Below are 16,493 nucleotides of genomic sequence, written 5' to 3'. Positions count from 1 at the left end.
TTTCACAGCCTTATCTGAGATAGCCTTTGGGACGGAGGAGGGAGGCTTGAAACATTTGCAGCTGCTGGAGGAAAAAAGGGAGTCAAGTATTTAGAAAGATACATTTTACAGAACAATGGCTATACTCTTTCACGGTGAACAACACTATTCACATTACATAGCACATTTGATTTTGGTACAAGGTCGCCTTTTACATCTTATATTGAGTGCCTGCGGCTTTGGTGTTAGAGATCACACACGCAGTGCTGGGCAACAGAATTCGGCTTGCAGGCGGCCATGGAAAGGCATAGTCTTTCGGCTTCTGCAACCTTCATAACAGTAGCGCCCTCCTTTCCCATACCAAGCAAAGCCCATTGAGTTGGCCATTTAGTGCTACAGTTTTCCTGTTAATGTGCAGCAGCAGAAACCAAACTAACCCCCTCCCCTCATCCAATTCTCTGGGATGATAGCTTTACTCCCTCCCCGCACTGCTTGGCTGGTATCAGGGAAGATCTCTGCTAGCCAAACGCGAACAGCTCAGCACCAATGCTCCTCCCCCCCGCACCGCATGGCTAACTGTGGGGAGGATTTCTTTTCAGCCACAGGCCAACAGCCCAGTAGGAACGGCCACCTCTGAATGTCCCCTTAATTAAATTCCCCTATTTCAACCAGGTTACCATGAACGATATCACTCTCCTGAGAATAACACAGAGCGATAAAGAATGGATGTTGCTTGAATGCCAGCAAACACCGGGACCATACACTGCCAGGCTTTGCCATGCAATGATACCAGATTACTTGCTACTAGCATGGCATGGTAAAGTGTCCTACCATGGAGGACTGAATAAGGCTGCTCTCCCCAGAAACCTTCTGCAAAGGCTTTTAGAGTACCTACAGGAGAGCTTCATGGAGATGTCACTGGAGGATTTCCGCTCCATCCCCAGACACTTTAACAGACTTTTCCAGTAGCAGTACTGGCCACGAATGCATCCCAAGTCCTCAGAGCTACTTAATCATTAAAAAACGCTTGTTTTTATAACATGTATTATATTTTAAAAGGTACACTCACCAGAGGTCCCTTCTCCGGCTTCGTTGGGTTGGGAGGGTATTTCAGTCAGGGTGATAAAAAGATCCTGGCTGTCGGGGAGAACGGTGTGCTGTGTGCTCTCCCCAAGCTCCTCCTTCTCCTCATCTTCCCCATCTGCAAAATCCTCAGGCATTGTGGAGAGTACCCCATCATCGGAGTCCATGAACGGGGTGGGGTAGTGGTGACGGCTCCCCGTAGAATTGCATGCAGCTCAGCGTAGAAGCGGCATGTCTGGGGCTCTGTCCCAGAGCGTCCGTTTGATGCTTTGGTTTTCTGGTACGCTTGTCTGAGCTCCTTAAGTTTCACACAGCACTGTGTTGCATCCCTGATGTAGCCTCTGTCCCTCATGGCCCCTGAGATTTTTTGAAATGTTTTGGCATTTTGTCTTTTGGAACGTAGTTCTGATAGCACGGATTCCTCTCCCCATACAGTGATCAGATCCAGTACCTCCCATTCGTTCCATGCTGGAGCTCTTTTTTGATTCTGGGACTGCATGGTTACCTGTGCTGATGAGCGCTGCATGGTCACCTGTGCTGATGAGCTCGCCTGACCAAACAGGAAATGAGATTCAAAAGTTCCCGGGGCTTTTCCTGTACACCGGGCCAGTGCATCCAAGTTCATAGTGCTGTCCAGAGCGGTCACCATGGTGCACTGTGGGATAGCTCCCGGAGGCCAATACCTACCTTAGCGTCCACACTAACCCTAATTCGAAACGGCAATGTCGATTTCAGCGCTAATCCCCTCGTTAGGAAGGAGTACAGAAATCAGTTTTAAGAGCCCTTTATGGCGAAAAAATGGCTTTGTTGTGTGGATGGGTGCAGGGTGCAGGATTAGACCAGGCCTCAGACTCACTAGCGATTTGAGAGAATCTTCCACTCTTTTCTCCCCTCTGAGGCTCAAATCTGAGTGCATGAACTGACCCTTAATCATCAAAATGATGTTAATAGCTGGATAGTCCATAGAATTTACAAAGTAAATAAAAAACTGAATCAAAACATTTTTCATTTAAGGAACCTTTTTGTCAACATAAAAAGTGAAATAAAAACATGCTACCTGTACTTTGGCTGCACACAGTTTATGATTTATGCGCCCATTAATAAATGAAATGCCATCTTTAAGCAATACTTCTGGAAATACTGCCCCATCTCCCAAGGATAAGAAAACAAACTTCATATATCTTCAGAAGGCCCTGGCCATCTTCATGGAAGTTGTGTCTCCACAACATCTTTGGCCCCATGTGCCACTAGCACTTCTCCTTGGCAGATCAACTCCAATGGAGTCACATTGCCAGGCATTCTGCAACAGCTATAGGACCATGGACAGACATTCCAACTGTGGATGGGGGCATGGATCCTGTGGTATGGCAAGGCCCTCAGAAACTTACTAGCATAATAAAAAACTCACCATACACTTTTATTTGCTTGTCTACAACTTTATGAAAGGAAATGAAGATATAGTAATTTCATGGTGATAAAAGTACTCTGAGGTACTATAATATCTGAAATGTTGCCAGGCCATCTTCATGTGCTGTTGCAATAACTATAACTTCTGATTATATTTAAACTGTATTTGTCGTACACATGATAATGGACTAGAGCAATATCTAACCATCGTAATGATGTATTTCCCTCTGTAGCCACTTAGTGATACTATGCAGTTTGACAGGTGAACTACTTTTAAAATATATTCTAATTAGATTTTGCTGAGAGTAAAATCTAAAAATGATCAACGATATTCAATAGGGAAATACCAATGGACATTAAAAATATTTGAGGAAACAGAATAGCAAATACAATTTTAAGATCATCTTTAATAGATCCTGTACAGCCAAAAATCAAAAGTATTAGATCCACAAGGGGAAAAAAACCACCTTGTTTTGGGGGTGGGGATGGGGAGAGCATAGACTTAGTACAAAAACTATAGCACAGTAGCCATTAGGCATACAACACAGCAGGTCATTCTTCCCACAGTTCTGCCACATAATGGTATTTGAGCTTTTTCGGCAAACATGGAAGATCTTCAAATAAGAAAGCACATTTAAATGTGGCATTGTGTTTCACTGCTTATGATTTTCTCTGGAGAGACACCCTAGAAAGAGATTAAATTTGCCAATTCAAGAAAATGAAGAAGAACATTCCTCTGGAAAAAAAGTCACTGCATGGATAATACTTTTACCATCAGAAAATGGCTAATATTTTTTTTTCCATTACCCAAGTATTCAGTCCTTTTCACCCTTGAAAGCATCAATTGCACCTAAGTAGAAGTCAATCTTCCCACATCCTCTTTCATACTAAATGTAAAATCAGATTCAAAGTACCAATACAAATACTCAGGAGAAACAGAATAGCAAATGCCACGGCACAATATATGCAATCCATACACATTTGCACAAGGGGAATCTCATACATAAATGTAAGCAATTTTGCTTTGCTTAACCTGCAGTACAGGACGTGTCCTCATTTCAACCTTTACATTCTAATTTTTTGCTTAGCAGCTAATTTTTTATTATTGTGGGCCATTTCCTAAAATGTTTCAGAGAACTCCAGCATTCTGATGGCACAGGGAGGGGTTTTAATGTTCATTTTATTAACCATGTTGATTTCACGACTTGGTTGGACATGTTGATTTATTTGGTTAATATTTGGACTGTTATTTCCTACATTTTATTTTTATTTCAAAAGGTCTGTAGGTACATGGAAGTGAGGAGTATTCCATTAACAAAACATTTATGTGACTTACAGTTAACAAAGAAATAAAAATTGTAACCACGGAATAAACTGAAGAAGAAAATAAATCAGAGCTTTCTCCTTAATCTGGTTTTCACATGCAAGAATGTGAGATCATCATACTGGGAGACTTTGTGGAAAATCAGGACGTGATGCAAATTGGGCAGTTGCCTGACTGACATAAGAAGAAATATCTACTGTACTTCCTTTTGTCCATCAAAAGGAGTTAAGCCTCATGTGGAATCCTCCAATGCATGCTAAGGAAAAGAAAAACCTTTATGCAAACCTCACAGAGAATTCCTTTATTAAAGAAGCCCTTCTTCAGAGGAGCAAACTGAAAAATAAATAAAAAGTATAGGTAGCCATGCTTGCTTTACAGGCCAGATTTTGACCAATATTCTGGCACATAGCAGTAAGGGACATACAGTACTGGTTGTAAACTCACGAGTTAAAAATTTCAGCAATCAGTCTGACAGATTCCAAGAGATGGTGGGTGAGGTAATATCTCCACAGCAGCCCCATCTCCGGAACCTACATAAGCAAATGAATGCCCTACTCCCATCCAGCATTCAGAATATCCACCCCTCCTGACTCCACTCCAACACAGAGGTTCCTGCAGCCTAAGGCTGCAGTAAACTCATGTAACTGTTACAAGAAAGAGAAAGCAGGGACCAGAAAGGAGGAAACAAAGTGATCTCCCATTGAGCGGGGACATGGGTGTATTCAGAAGGTGTTCTGACTTACCCCTCCAGCAAATGGCCTTTGGAGAATCTTTCCCACAGCTGATATCTCCAAAGGCTGAGAAGAGGGATGGGGAGGTAAGTATAACAGATTCTGCCTGTTGGACAAGGAGCAAAGGCAAACCACCTGATATACACTCTGCTGTAGCATCTCTAGGGTGGAGCACCATCTCAGAATTCTAACTGCCAGGTAACAGAGTTCCAGCCAGCTCTCCAAACAGAAGTTCAGTATGGCCAGGTTTTGCGTCCCTATATGACGGAAGACTAGCTTCATATGCAAAACAACTTTCCTCTCCACTGTTATTTGCACAAAGGTAGCTTGCAGCGAGGACACTGCTAGTAGAAGTGAATTAGTCCCTAGGTCTATAAACCATCATGCACATCTGTGGTACTATAGTAAAAATTTATTAAACTAAAATTTTTGAAAAGTAAAAGATTTGTTCAACTTTAAGACATTTCTGTAACTTGCTAAACAACTGTTAACTCTTATTACCTTATTTAAAAAAAATACCCACAGTTAGTCATCAGTATGTACAGGGTCAATTAAAAACCTTTTACCAGTTAATATGTATGCAGTATGTAATTTGGTTTTCCCCACCTTGTCACTGCTGCAGTGGAATTCCAACTGCATAACTGGAAACTGTCCTTCCAGAAAACAAGCAAACCTTCAATATGTTTTCTCTTCTATAAAGATTTCATTCTAATCTCAAGAAAACAATAGCACATATAGATCATGTGGCCCTGTTTAGAAGAGACATTATGCAGCTTTCTGGATTCCATAAACTTCAGTCGGTGACATATAGGGGTTGTTGACTGGGTTGACCAGGAAGGTCAGAGAAGAGTAAGAAGGGGAAGAGTATCCAGTTGAAGAGCATGGAGTTATGAAGCTGCTTTGGGTGACATAGGTGGGACAAGCCAGGAAACATAGTTAAATTAGCTTTTTCATTTATTTCTTGGCTGCCATATCCTGCATATCTGGGGTATGCTGACCAGGTTCAGGGCACCTTTACTTTTATATAGAATACTTAGGCTGGGAGGAATCCAAGTCTGCTTCTGAGAATGGAGTAGGATTAGGCAGCTATAAAAAGATGAAATCAGCTAGAGGAAATTCTCTGGAATAAAAGCAGCTTTATTGTAGCTGTGATACCCTAGAGGCTCACAGAGCATATGTAGGCTACTCACCCATGGAAATAATTATAAAGGGCTGGATAAGCATCATAATCAAAAACCCAAAGCCTCAAAAGCAAGAGTCACATTGCTAGCACACATTTTTGCATACTCAAATGATAGTAAATGGTAGGCAAACTAGTTAAAGTAGTAGTAAATCTGAAGAAAAACCTTTTTTTAATACCAGTCCTGCAAGCCCTTATATAGTTGTCCCATGGATCAGGCACTTTTTCAGTTACAACAACTCATAAAAAATAGATTTAGAGAAAATCAAAAAGATGTTAAAAATAATAGAAAGTATTTTGAGCCAAAGCAGTGATTTAAGAGGTTTGTTAAAGTTGCTTAATATCACCACACACAATTACAGGTAACCTACGAAGGAAAAGAGGTTAGTCTGTGATTTTATTACCGAATTTTTTTCCTATTTATTTATATGATAATTCAGGTTTCGTCTATCATGTTTCACTTAACAGATTTTGCAGATGACTCAAGATATACCTTGTTTATCATGTCACAAATACCAAACAAGTAACATCTATTCAGTTCAGGGGGAGTGATTTTTATTCAAACTGAATTCTTGTTTGTTTTTCTTAGCAGCTATTGAACTCAAACACCAAACAAAGAATTGGAAGAAAAGCTCTTTTGCTACACATTCACCCTTTCCTTTCAAGTGGGTGCTGTAAAATCTCCCTAACCACATCTTTGGGTCCCCTAAGGAAGGTTGATATTTGAAAGGTTAAAACCCCCCCAAAACATTCATTTATTTTAGAAATCAAATCCTTTTGTGCTATCTTAATACTACACTGTCAGTAAATGAGAAGGAAGAGGCAAAGCCCCTTTTCAAGTCACCTTTAAGACTTGAACCACTGTGGTGCATACCAAAACTAGTAACCTGAGACTTTGGTGGCAGGTTTTTAGTTTTCCCCCTCTTCACCTTAAAAAATTAGCTTATTTCATTAGAGACTGGCATACTGCTACTTCACCCTCCCATAGGCAGCCTTAACTACAAGTTAAATTATGAGTATGTGGGCACAGACTGGTCTTAGGCCAATAAACAGGTTACACTTCCCCAAAAAGGTGGAAGAATCACCATGTAGAGTTTAGCAAAACTAGCTGCAGCGTGAAGACCAAAGCTTGATTCCATGAACTACAGAACAGTTGGAGATATCTATGAAGTATCCACTGGGTAAACTTTTCAGAAGGATCTTAATCCCATTTTCAAAAATGATTCAGGCATTTACAAGGTGGATTGATTTAAATCACCAATTTTAATAATTATTTACATCAGCAAGAAATAATTTATTTAACCCTGTTTTGCATTTATACTTTAGCCATTTTCCTAAAGAAAGGTTTGTTCTCATTGGTTGGTACAACCATTAAAACATATTGATTTGCAAGTAAATATAACCTTTACACTAAACGTGTAACTAACACGTTTTTGCTAACATGAGAATACCCTGTATTTATAAACACTTAAACAATTGTATAGTTTAACGTACATTTATTCATATTCTTAATTATTCCCTTTTTATTGTTAGAAAATGGTTAACGATACATTTTTTATCCACTAGATCATTAATTTTTTATTCCAGATTTATATGGAGTTACATTTGGATGGCAATTGGAATTAATTTAAAAATGCACAAGAAAAACATTTAAAAATTGTTTATCAATAAAATAAAGCTACCTTAAATGTGCTGAATACATAAGTTACTAGTTTTGCATTTAGGACTAACGGATTTATTGAACAAAGGAAGTATAAATTGTAGTTAGTGAATTGTCAGATTGTAAATCTGGCCTATGGTGACCAGGAAATAAAAAAGGTATGTGGGGGGCCAACAGTGCTGATAGGTTAGGTACTTTTCAAAATCCCAGTAGGAGCCTATCTGCATATTTAGGCACCTAAATACCTTTGAAAATCTGGCCCCTTGTCCTTCAACTTTTAGACTTTATAGATTTAATTCTCTCTCACACCTGGTTTTTATTCAGAGATTGGATGAAAACATGCTTTCCTGTTTTTTCAGCTCCCGGTTGGTTTCTCCATTTTGAATCAATTAGTCCAAATGAAGAAATATTTTCTCTTCATCTGCTGGCTTAACTGAAAACAAAAGTAATTAAGACAAAAGCTTTTCTGCTCAGCAGAACTGAAAGTAAATGTAAATACTAGCATTCACTCAATTGCAAAGATTAAAAATAATATAGATACTGAATGCGGTATTGTGACATTTATAAAGCTTAACTGACTGCAAAATTTAAAGATGTTTTCCCCCTGATTCTCTGTATCATAAAAAAAGCTGAACCCATTAACTCATTAAAATTTGAGGAGGGCTCATTAAAGCAGCATTTTTCTTTTATGTATTTAAATTATTTTAATAGATTATAATAAATTTAGGCCTTAACATTGGCCATTTTAAAAAGGTTTGTTTTTAAAAAGAAAAATTAATTTAAACAAACTCTTATTTTGATTTATTTTTAAATAATTTTTTACCCACCCTGGACACTTAGGAGCCTAAATCTCTCTCTCTCTCTTTCAATGACACATAGGCACCAAAATGCCTAAAACTCATTAAAAATCACACTAAACCACTTAAGCACTTACAAAAATTTCACCCATTATCTTCAGAAGGGAAGGAATAGGTTCATCTGTCTAGAAAGGAACAACTATGAGATATATGGGGTAAAGACAAAGGTACCAAGGAATTCCTCTCAAATTTTATCTGGAGTATTAATCTGGGGTAATTATCAACACCAAATAAGCTTAGCTAGACTAGAGGAAAGTTCCAACTGGCACTTAAACCTGGCTCACCAATACACAATATTAGAAACAATGACACAGACGCACGATGTAGGGAAAGCAAAAAACCCAAAAATTAAAGTTGTTTTTTTTTCTTTTTTTATTCTAATTCCTTAGTTGTCTCCCATTTGGACTTTCAGAGAACACAGAATAACATCAGGGAACTAAAGCCAAGTACGGTTTTGATATATATAATACTACTTTATTCTTTTTATTTTTTCTTACCTTTCTTACAGTTTTAAAAATGTACAGGGGTTCAGAACCACCTCAATAAAACAATGCGTACTTTTTTTTTTTTTTTTTTTTTTTAAAGAGACTACTGTAGTCAAACCATTGGTGTGCAAAAAAGGTTGACTTCCGTTATGAAAAGTCACAGGCACAATTTCATTATATGCATTTTGGTAAAATAAGAAACTACTTCGCAGCTGTTAAGAGTAGCAATAGTTAGGCCTTTTTAAAAAACAAATCTCCATCTGAGAAAATGGCACCTTGGGTTAAAACTAATATTTAAAATATGTCACTACCTGCCATACTATATCTGAACCCTAGGCAATTTATTACACATGTAGTGCCCTTGCAAAGTATTTTATTTAAGCAGTGAACCTGAAAGGCAGTTCATTACAAAAGGCAATACTGAGGCTCTTATCTGTATTTTATACTAAATTGTCTCTCCACCTCCTCCTCTAATAAATATCTATTTAATAACTGCATAAAAGTATTTCTCTTAGAGCAAGTAATTCTTTTTTAAAATCCTGTAGACTTAAAATTGACCTACTCCATATGCTATGAAAACATTAGGCACAGATCACATACTTTACATTTTCTTTTTTAAAAAAATACAATATGTGCAAGCTAGGTTCACACAAAGGATTGGCAGCTAAACAGTCAGCTATTCAGACCCCACAGAAAAGTTATTTTCCATTAAAATTTTTTTTAAATGCACTGAGCAGTGATTTACACTGCTGTTTGTGGTTATCATATTTGCATTAGGATTATCTGTGTAACTGCTAAAGGAAAAGCTTTAGTACATCCTAAAGGACACCACATCAGTACTGTGTGCTAATTTAGCAGGATCCAGAGAACAAATTTTGTAAAAGTCATTAGAATATGGTGAATGCAAACATCCAGCTAGTAAAAATAGCAGAATTTTCTGAAAGAAGAAGTTATTTGAAATTAAGTTTATCTGACAGGCTCCTTCATTAACTAAGTCACTTCTGAATAATGGAACCCAGGGTGCAGGGCATGAAAAAATGGAAATGGGGGGCGGCGGGGGGTGAGGAGAAGAAGCAGGCTTTGTGGAAGCTGCACAAGAAATGCAAAAAACAAAACTTTAATTTTATCCAAAAAGTGTACCCATCAGTTTCTTTAATTTGTATGGGGTTTGGGGGGAGGTGGGAAAGGTTTAGCGGATATTTGTACAACTGAAAATAGTACAAGACACAAGCAAAGACTATATGCAGCTGATTGTTAAATTGCAACATTTATTATGCATCCTCTGTCGATATCATTTATGGAGAGCCATTCACCGTGTTTAAAAAAGTATATTTTAATGCTTGAGGCTACTGTATATCCTGCCACATATATAATACTGTATATGACAATTTATCTAAAAGGAAAAAAATTAATAGGTCACTAATTTATCTCAAGGGGGAGCCTGCTTTGAAGTGCCAGTTATTTCATGCCCTGCAGAAGATATGAGATATTGATTTCTTTCATCTTCTGTTAAATTTCCGTCATACCACCACACAATTTCACAAGACCCATATTCATTATAATTTGTGTACCCTTTCAGTGCCCTTTAATAACAACCTTTTCCTTTATTACGAATCACTTGCAAACCCCATCTCATGTCCTAGGAACTATTCAAGTAAATATTTCTGTTGTGGCAAATTTCCAGATGTAACAAATGCTATCCAAACCCAATGTCAGATTGCATTTCATTAGTTGTCCCAGTTTTCTTTAAATGGAGCAGGAATTAGCCCGTTTTCTAGGTTTGGGGTCCCGTACATCCTTGTCTTTTAAACACATACAAGATGAACATATTGTCTCTGACAGTCTCCGGAGTCCCAGCCTGAAAACACTGTTGGAGAGGCTATATATCACACAGTTGCAGAAACTATTGCTTATAGCAAGCCATGTTGTTAAGAAGGAAAGTGCTGGATTTTCCAGCACCCTAGAGCTCTCCAGCAGAAAGTATATGATATAGGGGAGCCAAAGCATGTAAAACACACTGGTTATCCGAAATAAAACCATGGCATAGCGGCGGTCAGGGCTGTGCCCAGTCTCTCCCGCAGCATCCACTTCATGGCTAGGAAAGCGAGCTCTCCTGTCATTTATCTCTTTGGTGTGCTGCCGGCAAATTTTGAAGATGTGGAAATATGTGAAGCATATTACCAAAGCAGCTGGAGCATACAGTAAGCACACAATAAAGCCAGTAAAATAGGCATTGGTGAGCCAGGAGGTAGCACACCATTCAAAAATATCACCATGGTAACCAGGTTTTCCCCAACCAAAAAAGGAAGGTAAGAAGATCAGACAAGAGTATATCCAGATCAAAATGATACAGATTCTCAAGCGACAAGGCGTGACCAGTTGATTATAGGAGAGAGGTTTTGTAATAGCAAGATAGCGGTCGACACTGATGCAAGCAAGACATGCCATGGAGACACTCTTCAGCACAGAGATGATATATCCAAAAACCTGACAAGTCAAGGACTCATGGACACCTGTAGAATAGTGAAGCAATGATAATGTAGGAACCAGGCAGCTAACTCCAACAAAAAGATCAGCATAGGCCATAGTCTGAATAAAACAGCTGGTGGTATAATGATGTAAGAGCGGAGCACAGTGAAAGACAAATATTACAGTTAAATTACCAGCAATAATTAAAAATGTTAGCAAAACAATAATAACCGTCTCAAGGATGCAGATGTCGACTGCATTGTAGTGGCCAAATCCTAGCGGACAGGAGAGATGCTCAGACACGTTCACAATGATACTGCTCATGTTCAGAGTCCTCCATTCAGTCCATCTGGAGTGGTTCATGGTTTGGGATTAGGGAACACTGCAATCAGAGCTACAGTGAGCAGGTGACCTGCCCAACATCAGCTAAACTCTGTTTCAGAGTCTCATCATCTCTCTTTGTAGACACTGCCAGTGCTTCTATCAGGGAGGTTACAGTCTCATAGCTGTTGATGCCCCTTTAGCATCAATGCAACGCTCTGACACACCTTAGCTTTGAGGAAAGAAAAAAAAAAAGCCAAAAAGGCCACTGACGAGTTTCCTCCAGTGCTCTCCATCTTTACCAAAAAAAAAAAAAAAAAAGGCACTTCTAAAGAAAACAGGTTCTTTTTACTGTATTTGTGGAAGATGAAAATAAAAACAAAAAAAAAAAGGAAGGGGGGGGAGACAGGAAAAAGTCAACTGCCTCAAAAAAAATTCTGTGATTGTTTTTTTCCTGAGAAAGGCAGTTTCTTTGGAATTAGCTAAAAAAATACAAATAAAAAAAAGAGAAATGTCTCAATACAACACAGGTTTCCTGAATTAGCAATCTTTAGAAATGAATTAATGCTTTATGTTCATTTAAATAATTAAATCACAGAATGTCTGGAAAACCAAGGAAAAGTTCACCGTATCGTGCTGTGTCTTTTGGCTCCGTTCAGGAGATCTTTGCTTCATCTATCCTATTCATTAGAGAGGAAAGGAAAACATTTCTGTCCAGGTTAATTCCAATAGACTCACCACAGTTTGTGTATGAATAATGAATTTTATTTGGAGTGAGAAGGGTATGGGGAAAGCTAGGTTTGTCCTCTGACTTCCAGGAAGGAAAACATAAATCTACCTGTACAATGAGGAAGATCATGTGTACTCACTTAAAAATCAGAAAAATGTAAGAATAAATTTTGGAGCTTTAAGTCAGTATTCAAAGCTCTTTTAAACAGTTACGGTCCACTCCAACTATCAATGTCAGCAGCATAATCCAAGGTCCTCACAGACAAAACAAATCCTTCTTGCATTTCATTTCAGCAGTGATAATCAAAAATAATTTTCTTCAGAAATAATGCCATATCTGCTACAGTGGATCAGTACAGTGAAGTTCATAGGTATATCCATGGTATTTCTCACCTTTGTAGCAACACCTGAATCCTTTCACAAGCTCCATACAACAAGAACAGAAACTTCCATCTGCATTCTGCTGTGAAGCTAATGAAATGCTGATCAGACTAGAAAAGCTGCCATTGCTTACTCCAATATTCTGTCATTCAGCTTCAGCTTCTAGGCTGCCACAGACTTTCGGTTTTTATTAGATGATTAGCATGATAAATCACTGCTTTAAAAACCAGATCTTCTAATAGCTGGACATTACCTGTTAATTGTATTTGCAGTTATGGAGCAGCCATATGTTAAAGAAAGCCTCTTCTGTATTCATTTTTGAGTAACTGCTTGATTAGTGCAAGGACCATTAGCTAGGTTACTAAATGTACACAGTCTTGCTTTTAAAAAAACCCAGAAATACTAAAAATATCTTTAATCCTAGAATTCCTGAGATAATGAAGAGGCAGACAAGAATGAATCAATCCAAATAAAAAGATTTGTCAAGGTCATTTAGATATTATTTTAGTATTTGTTTAACGTCCCTTTAAAAGTACTGACATCTCACTGGTGCTTTTGATAGTCTTCGCTGCTCCTTCTGAAGGAATTTCATTCACTAGAAAAGAAGCATTTTCTCCACTTCTGATGCAGTAGTTTGATAGAAAGCATTCTTTTGAAGTTAATTTTCCAAGATGTACCACCATGCTGTACAGAAGGGTCTTTTTGATTTTATAACATCCCCAAAACACTTGCCAGTTGTTCATTCTCTGTCTATAAGTAACTTAATCTGTTACAAAATCACTACTTTTTAAAAAAAATTCTCTTGCTACATCAATAAACCGATGTTTCTCACCTACGTTCATTCTTATCAGCTGCTACGGTGAACTGCTTGATACAGAAGTCCTATTTACTGTGAGGCAGTTACAAGGATGCTGTCACTATTTCTCACATTCTCTCTCAAAATTATTGCTTGCACCTGAGCCTGCTGCTCCTCTTTATCCTTAGCTGATGCAGAAGAACTCACTATCAGAAAGGTGACTCGGTCCTTCTGCCCCAATCAACAGCACAGCCAATGGCTAAAGCAGCTGAAATTGTCACTAGGTAACAGTTGCCAGGCACAATGCAGGCTTACACAGCAAGAGGCAAATAAGAATGACAAATTAAGACAATGGAACTGACCATTTCCCTATAATATATTAATGGCATTTGGAAACTTCTGAAAGAGGCTTCCCTTCTAGTACTTCCACAGGGTTATATCCTGCAGATTAGCAAAAAACCGTTGCATACCACATAGAAACTACCATAATATTACTATAACAATCACCAGTTAAAGCAAGTCAGCAGTAATTAATTCTTATTGGCAGGAAAGACCTATTAATTATTAAACAAATAAGTGCTAACCTTCATAAAGTCAAATTGATTGTTTTAAAATAAAAAAATATGCTTCTTTTTTGATCTGTAAAAGTTTAAAATCAGCTTCTACCCTCTTATCAATTCAAATTGCTGAACTATTTATACAAGACAAATGTAGTTAACGTAACTACAGAATAATAAAAAATACATTTAAGCAACGTTTAAGATCCAAAATAAATACCCAAATGCAAAGACATTTAAAATTAAGGCTGAAACTACCTAATTAATTCGCTCTATTATGTCTAGATATGAAGAGGTCTCAGCACAGTATATTTATGGAGTATACAACATTATCTACTGCAATACCTAAATACAATGCTGAGAAAGTTATTCTCACAGTATTTGTTAGGAATGAAACTAACATCCATTGCTTCTAAACGTTTAAGTGATTTAACATTAACCAATTATTTGTTTTAGCTTAATGTAAAAAAAAGGGGGGGGCATTACCAATGGATTTTAAAGGGGTAACTTAAAATATGTCCCTAAAATAATTCAAGATGTCTAATTGTATACTTAGTAAGTTATTAAAAAAAGATTTTGGGTCAGAATAATTTTCTTTCAGTAGGCGAGTCTGAGACAATGTAACAGACCGTTGTACTGTTAAAGTCCACAGATTTTTTAAACTCAATTAACTGATTTATGTAATACCAATACATATTCATGATATTATTCCTCTTCTGGTTATGGATCCATTAAATATATGTGTTTAGTCATTCCATGATACAAAATGAGCATAAAGTAAAATTATTACATTCACACTAGACACATTTTTAACACAAAATTGAAACATTCAGTATATTCAGAAAATACCCAATCATACACCAATATAGCACAGCACAATTTAGTTAAGGGCCAGCAAAATACATTTGTCACAGGTTTGGTTTTAGAGAGTGAATAAAATAGAATAAAGTATCTAATTACTAATTCTTGTAATTCTGCTACATCAAACCACAGACCAAATCTGGCAAAAGTTGCTCCTGGGTTAACACCTTGTATTTCAAATTCAGCCTGAAGCAAATTTGCAAGGCTGAATGACAAATCTCTAGAAATTGGAACTGCATACTGAACTGAAGCAACGTAACTACGAAATACACTGGTACAGCAGTGATACTGTATTCCTCCAGTCGAGGGATTTAAGAGAAATATAAAGCAGTACTTTAGTGCAATATAAAAGATATTCCAATCACTTGCTATTGTAAATTGCTGCAACAAAATGTGTTAGAACTAAATTGAGCCTTTAGGCTCAGCTCTGAGTAACACCTAGCTGCACCACAAGAGGAGCAAAGGAAAGGAATTTTGACTCCTCTCCTTTCCCACTTGCTTGCAGCCGGTGATGGGGTGAGGAGAAGGCTTGGGAGAGGAAAAGTGGATGAGACATCCCTCCTCCTCCCTTCCTTCTGCTGGACTCTACACATGATCCAGGCTAAAAGTGAAGGGCTCTTCTACACTTTTTAAAACACTGAAAATCAGACACTTCAAATTTAGCAGCAGTTAAACGTAGCATTAAGGGAATCATAAAAAGGTAAATGTAAAAATATAAAGTTTACATGACAATAGTTTTGAAACTTTCTGATTTCTAAATAATAACAGCGACTGAGTGAGACCACAGGTCCATCTAGCTCAATATTCTGACAGTGGCCGGTTGCCAGATGCTTCAAAGGGAATGAACAGAACAGGGCAATTATTAAGGATACAATTTAGTCATGGAGGTCACGGAAGTCACAGATTCTGTAACTTTATCAGACCTCCGTGATTTCTTTGGCTTCAGCTGTCAGTGGCTGCAGCTGGGGCCAGAGCCATATGCTCCCCTACCAGCCCCCCACAGCTAGGCGAGAGCTGGGGCTGTGTGCACCCCCGCCCCACTCCCGTGACTTCAGCTAGGCTTTACACCTCACTGTGGTGGTGGGGCTCAGGCTGTCAGTCCCTCCCCCCCCCCCCCCGCATAGGGCTCCAGTTGTCATTCCTTCCTTTTCCCCCATTTGCCCTCCTCCCAGTTATTTTTAGTAAAAGTCACAGACAGGTCACTGGCTCCCTCAAATTTTTGTTTATTGCCTGAGACCTGTCTATGACTTTTACTAAAAATAAGTGAGACAAAATCTTAACCTTAGCAATTATCAAGTGATCCACCCCCTGTTGTCCAGTCCCAGCTTCTGGTAGTTAGATGTTTAGGAACACTCAGAGCATAGGACTGCAGGCCTGACAACAGTGGTTAATAGCCGTTGATGAACCTGTCCTTCATGAACTTATCTAATTGTTTTATTAACCCAGTTATACTTTTGGCCCTCACAACATCGCCTGGCAACAAGTTCCACAGGTTGACTGTGAGTTCTGTGAAGAAGTATGTTTTCTTGTTTGTTTTCAACCTGCTGCCTATTAATTTCATTGGGTGACCCCTAGTTCCTGTGTTAAAAGGCGGGGTAAATAACACTTACCTATTCATTTTCTCCACACCACTCATGATTTTATAGACCTCTCTCATATCCTCCCCCACCCTC

General features: G+C 38.2%; 2 protein-coding genes across 8 annotated transcripts in view; both read right to left on the bottom strand.

The window, feature by feature from the left end:
• Nucleotides 1–16,493, bottom strand: part of RABGAP1L (RAB GTPase activating protein 1 like) — a 530,232-nt gene that overhangs the window by 316,813 nt on the left and 196,926 nt on the right. The gene's annotated exons all lie outside the window — the stretch shown is intronic.
• GPR52 (G protein-coupled receptor 52) lies at nt 4,676–15,382 on the bottom strand. The gene has a single exon (XM_073356439.1). The coding sequence runs from the start codon at nt 11,536–11,538 to the stop codon at nt 10,453–10,455; it is 1,086 nt and encodes a 361-aa protein (XP_073212540.1). The 5' UTR covers nt 11,539–15,382; the 3' UTR covers nt 4,676–10,452.

This window comes from Lepidochelys kempii, chromosome 8 (assembly GCF_965140265.1).
Source record: "Lepidochelys kempii isolate rLepKem1 chromosome 8, rLepKem1.hap2, whole genome shotgun sequence".
Lineage (NCBI taxonomy): Eukaryota > Metazoa > Chordata > Testudines > Cheloniidae > Lepidochelys > Lepidochelys kempii.
This window is presented reverse-complemented; position numbering and strand designations above follow the sequence as displayed.

Excerpts from the sequence above, each read along its gene's own strand:
- GPR52 (XM_073356439.1), bottom strand. The coding sequence starts at position 11,538 with ATGAACCACTCCAGATGGACTGAATGGAGGACTCTGAACATGAGCAGT.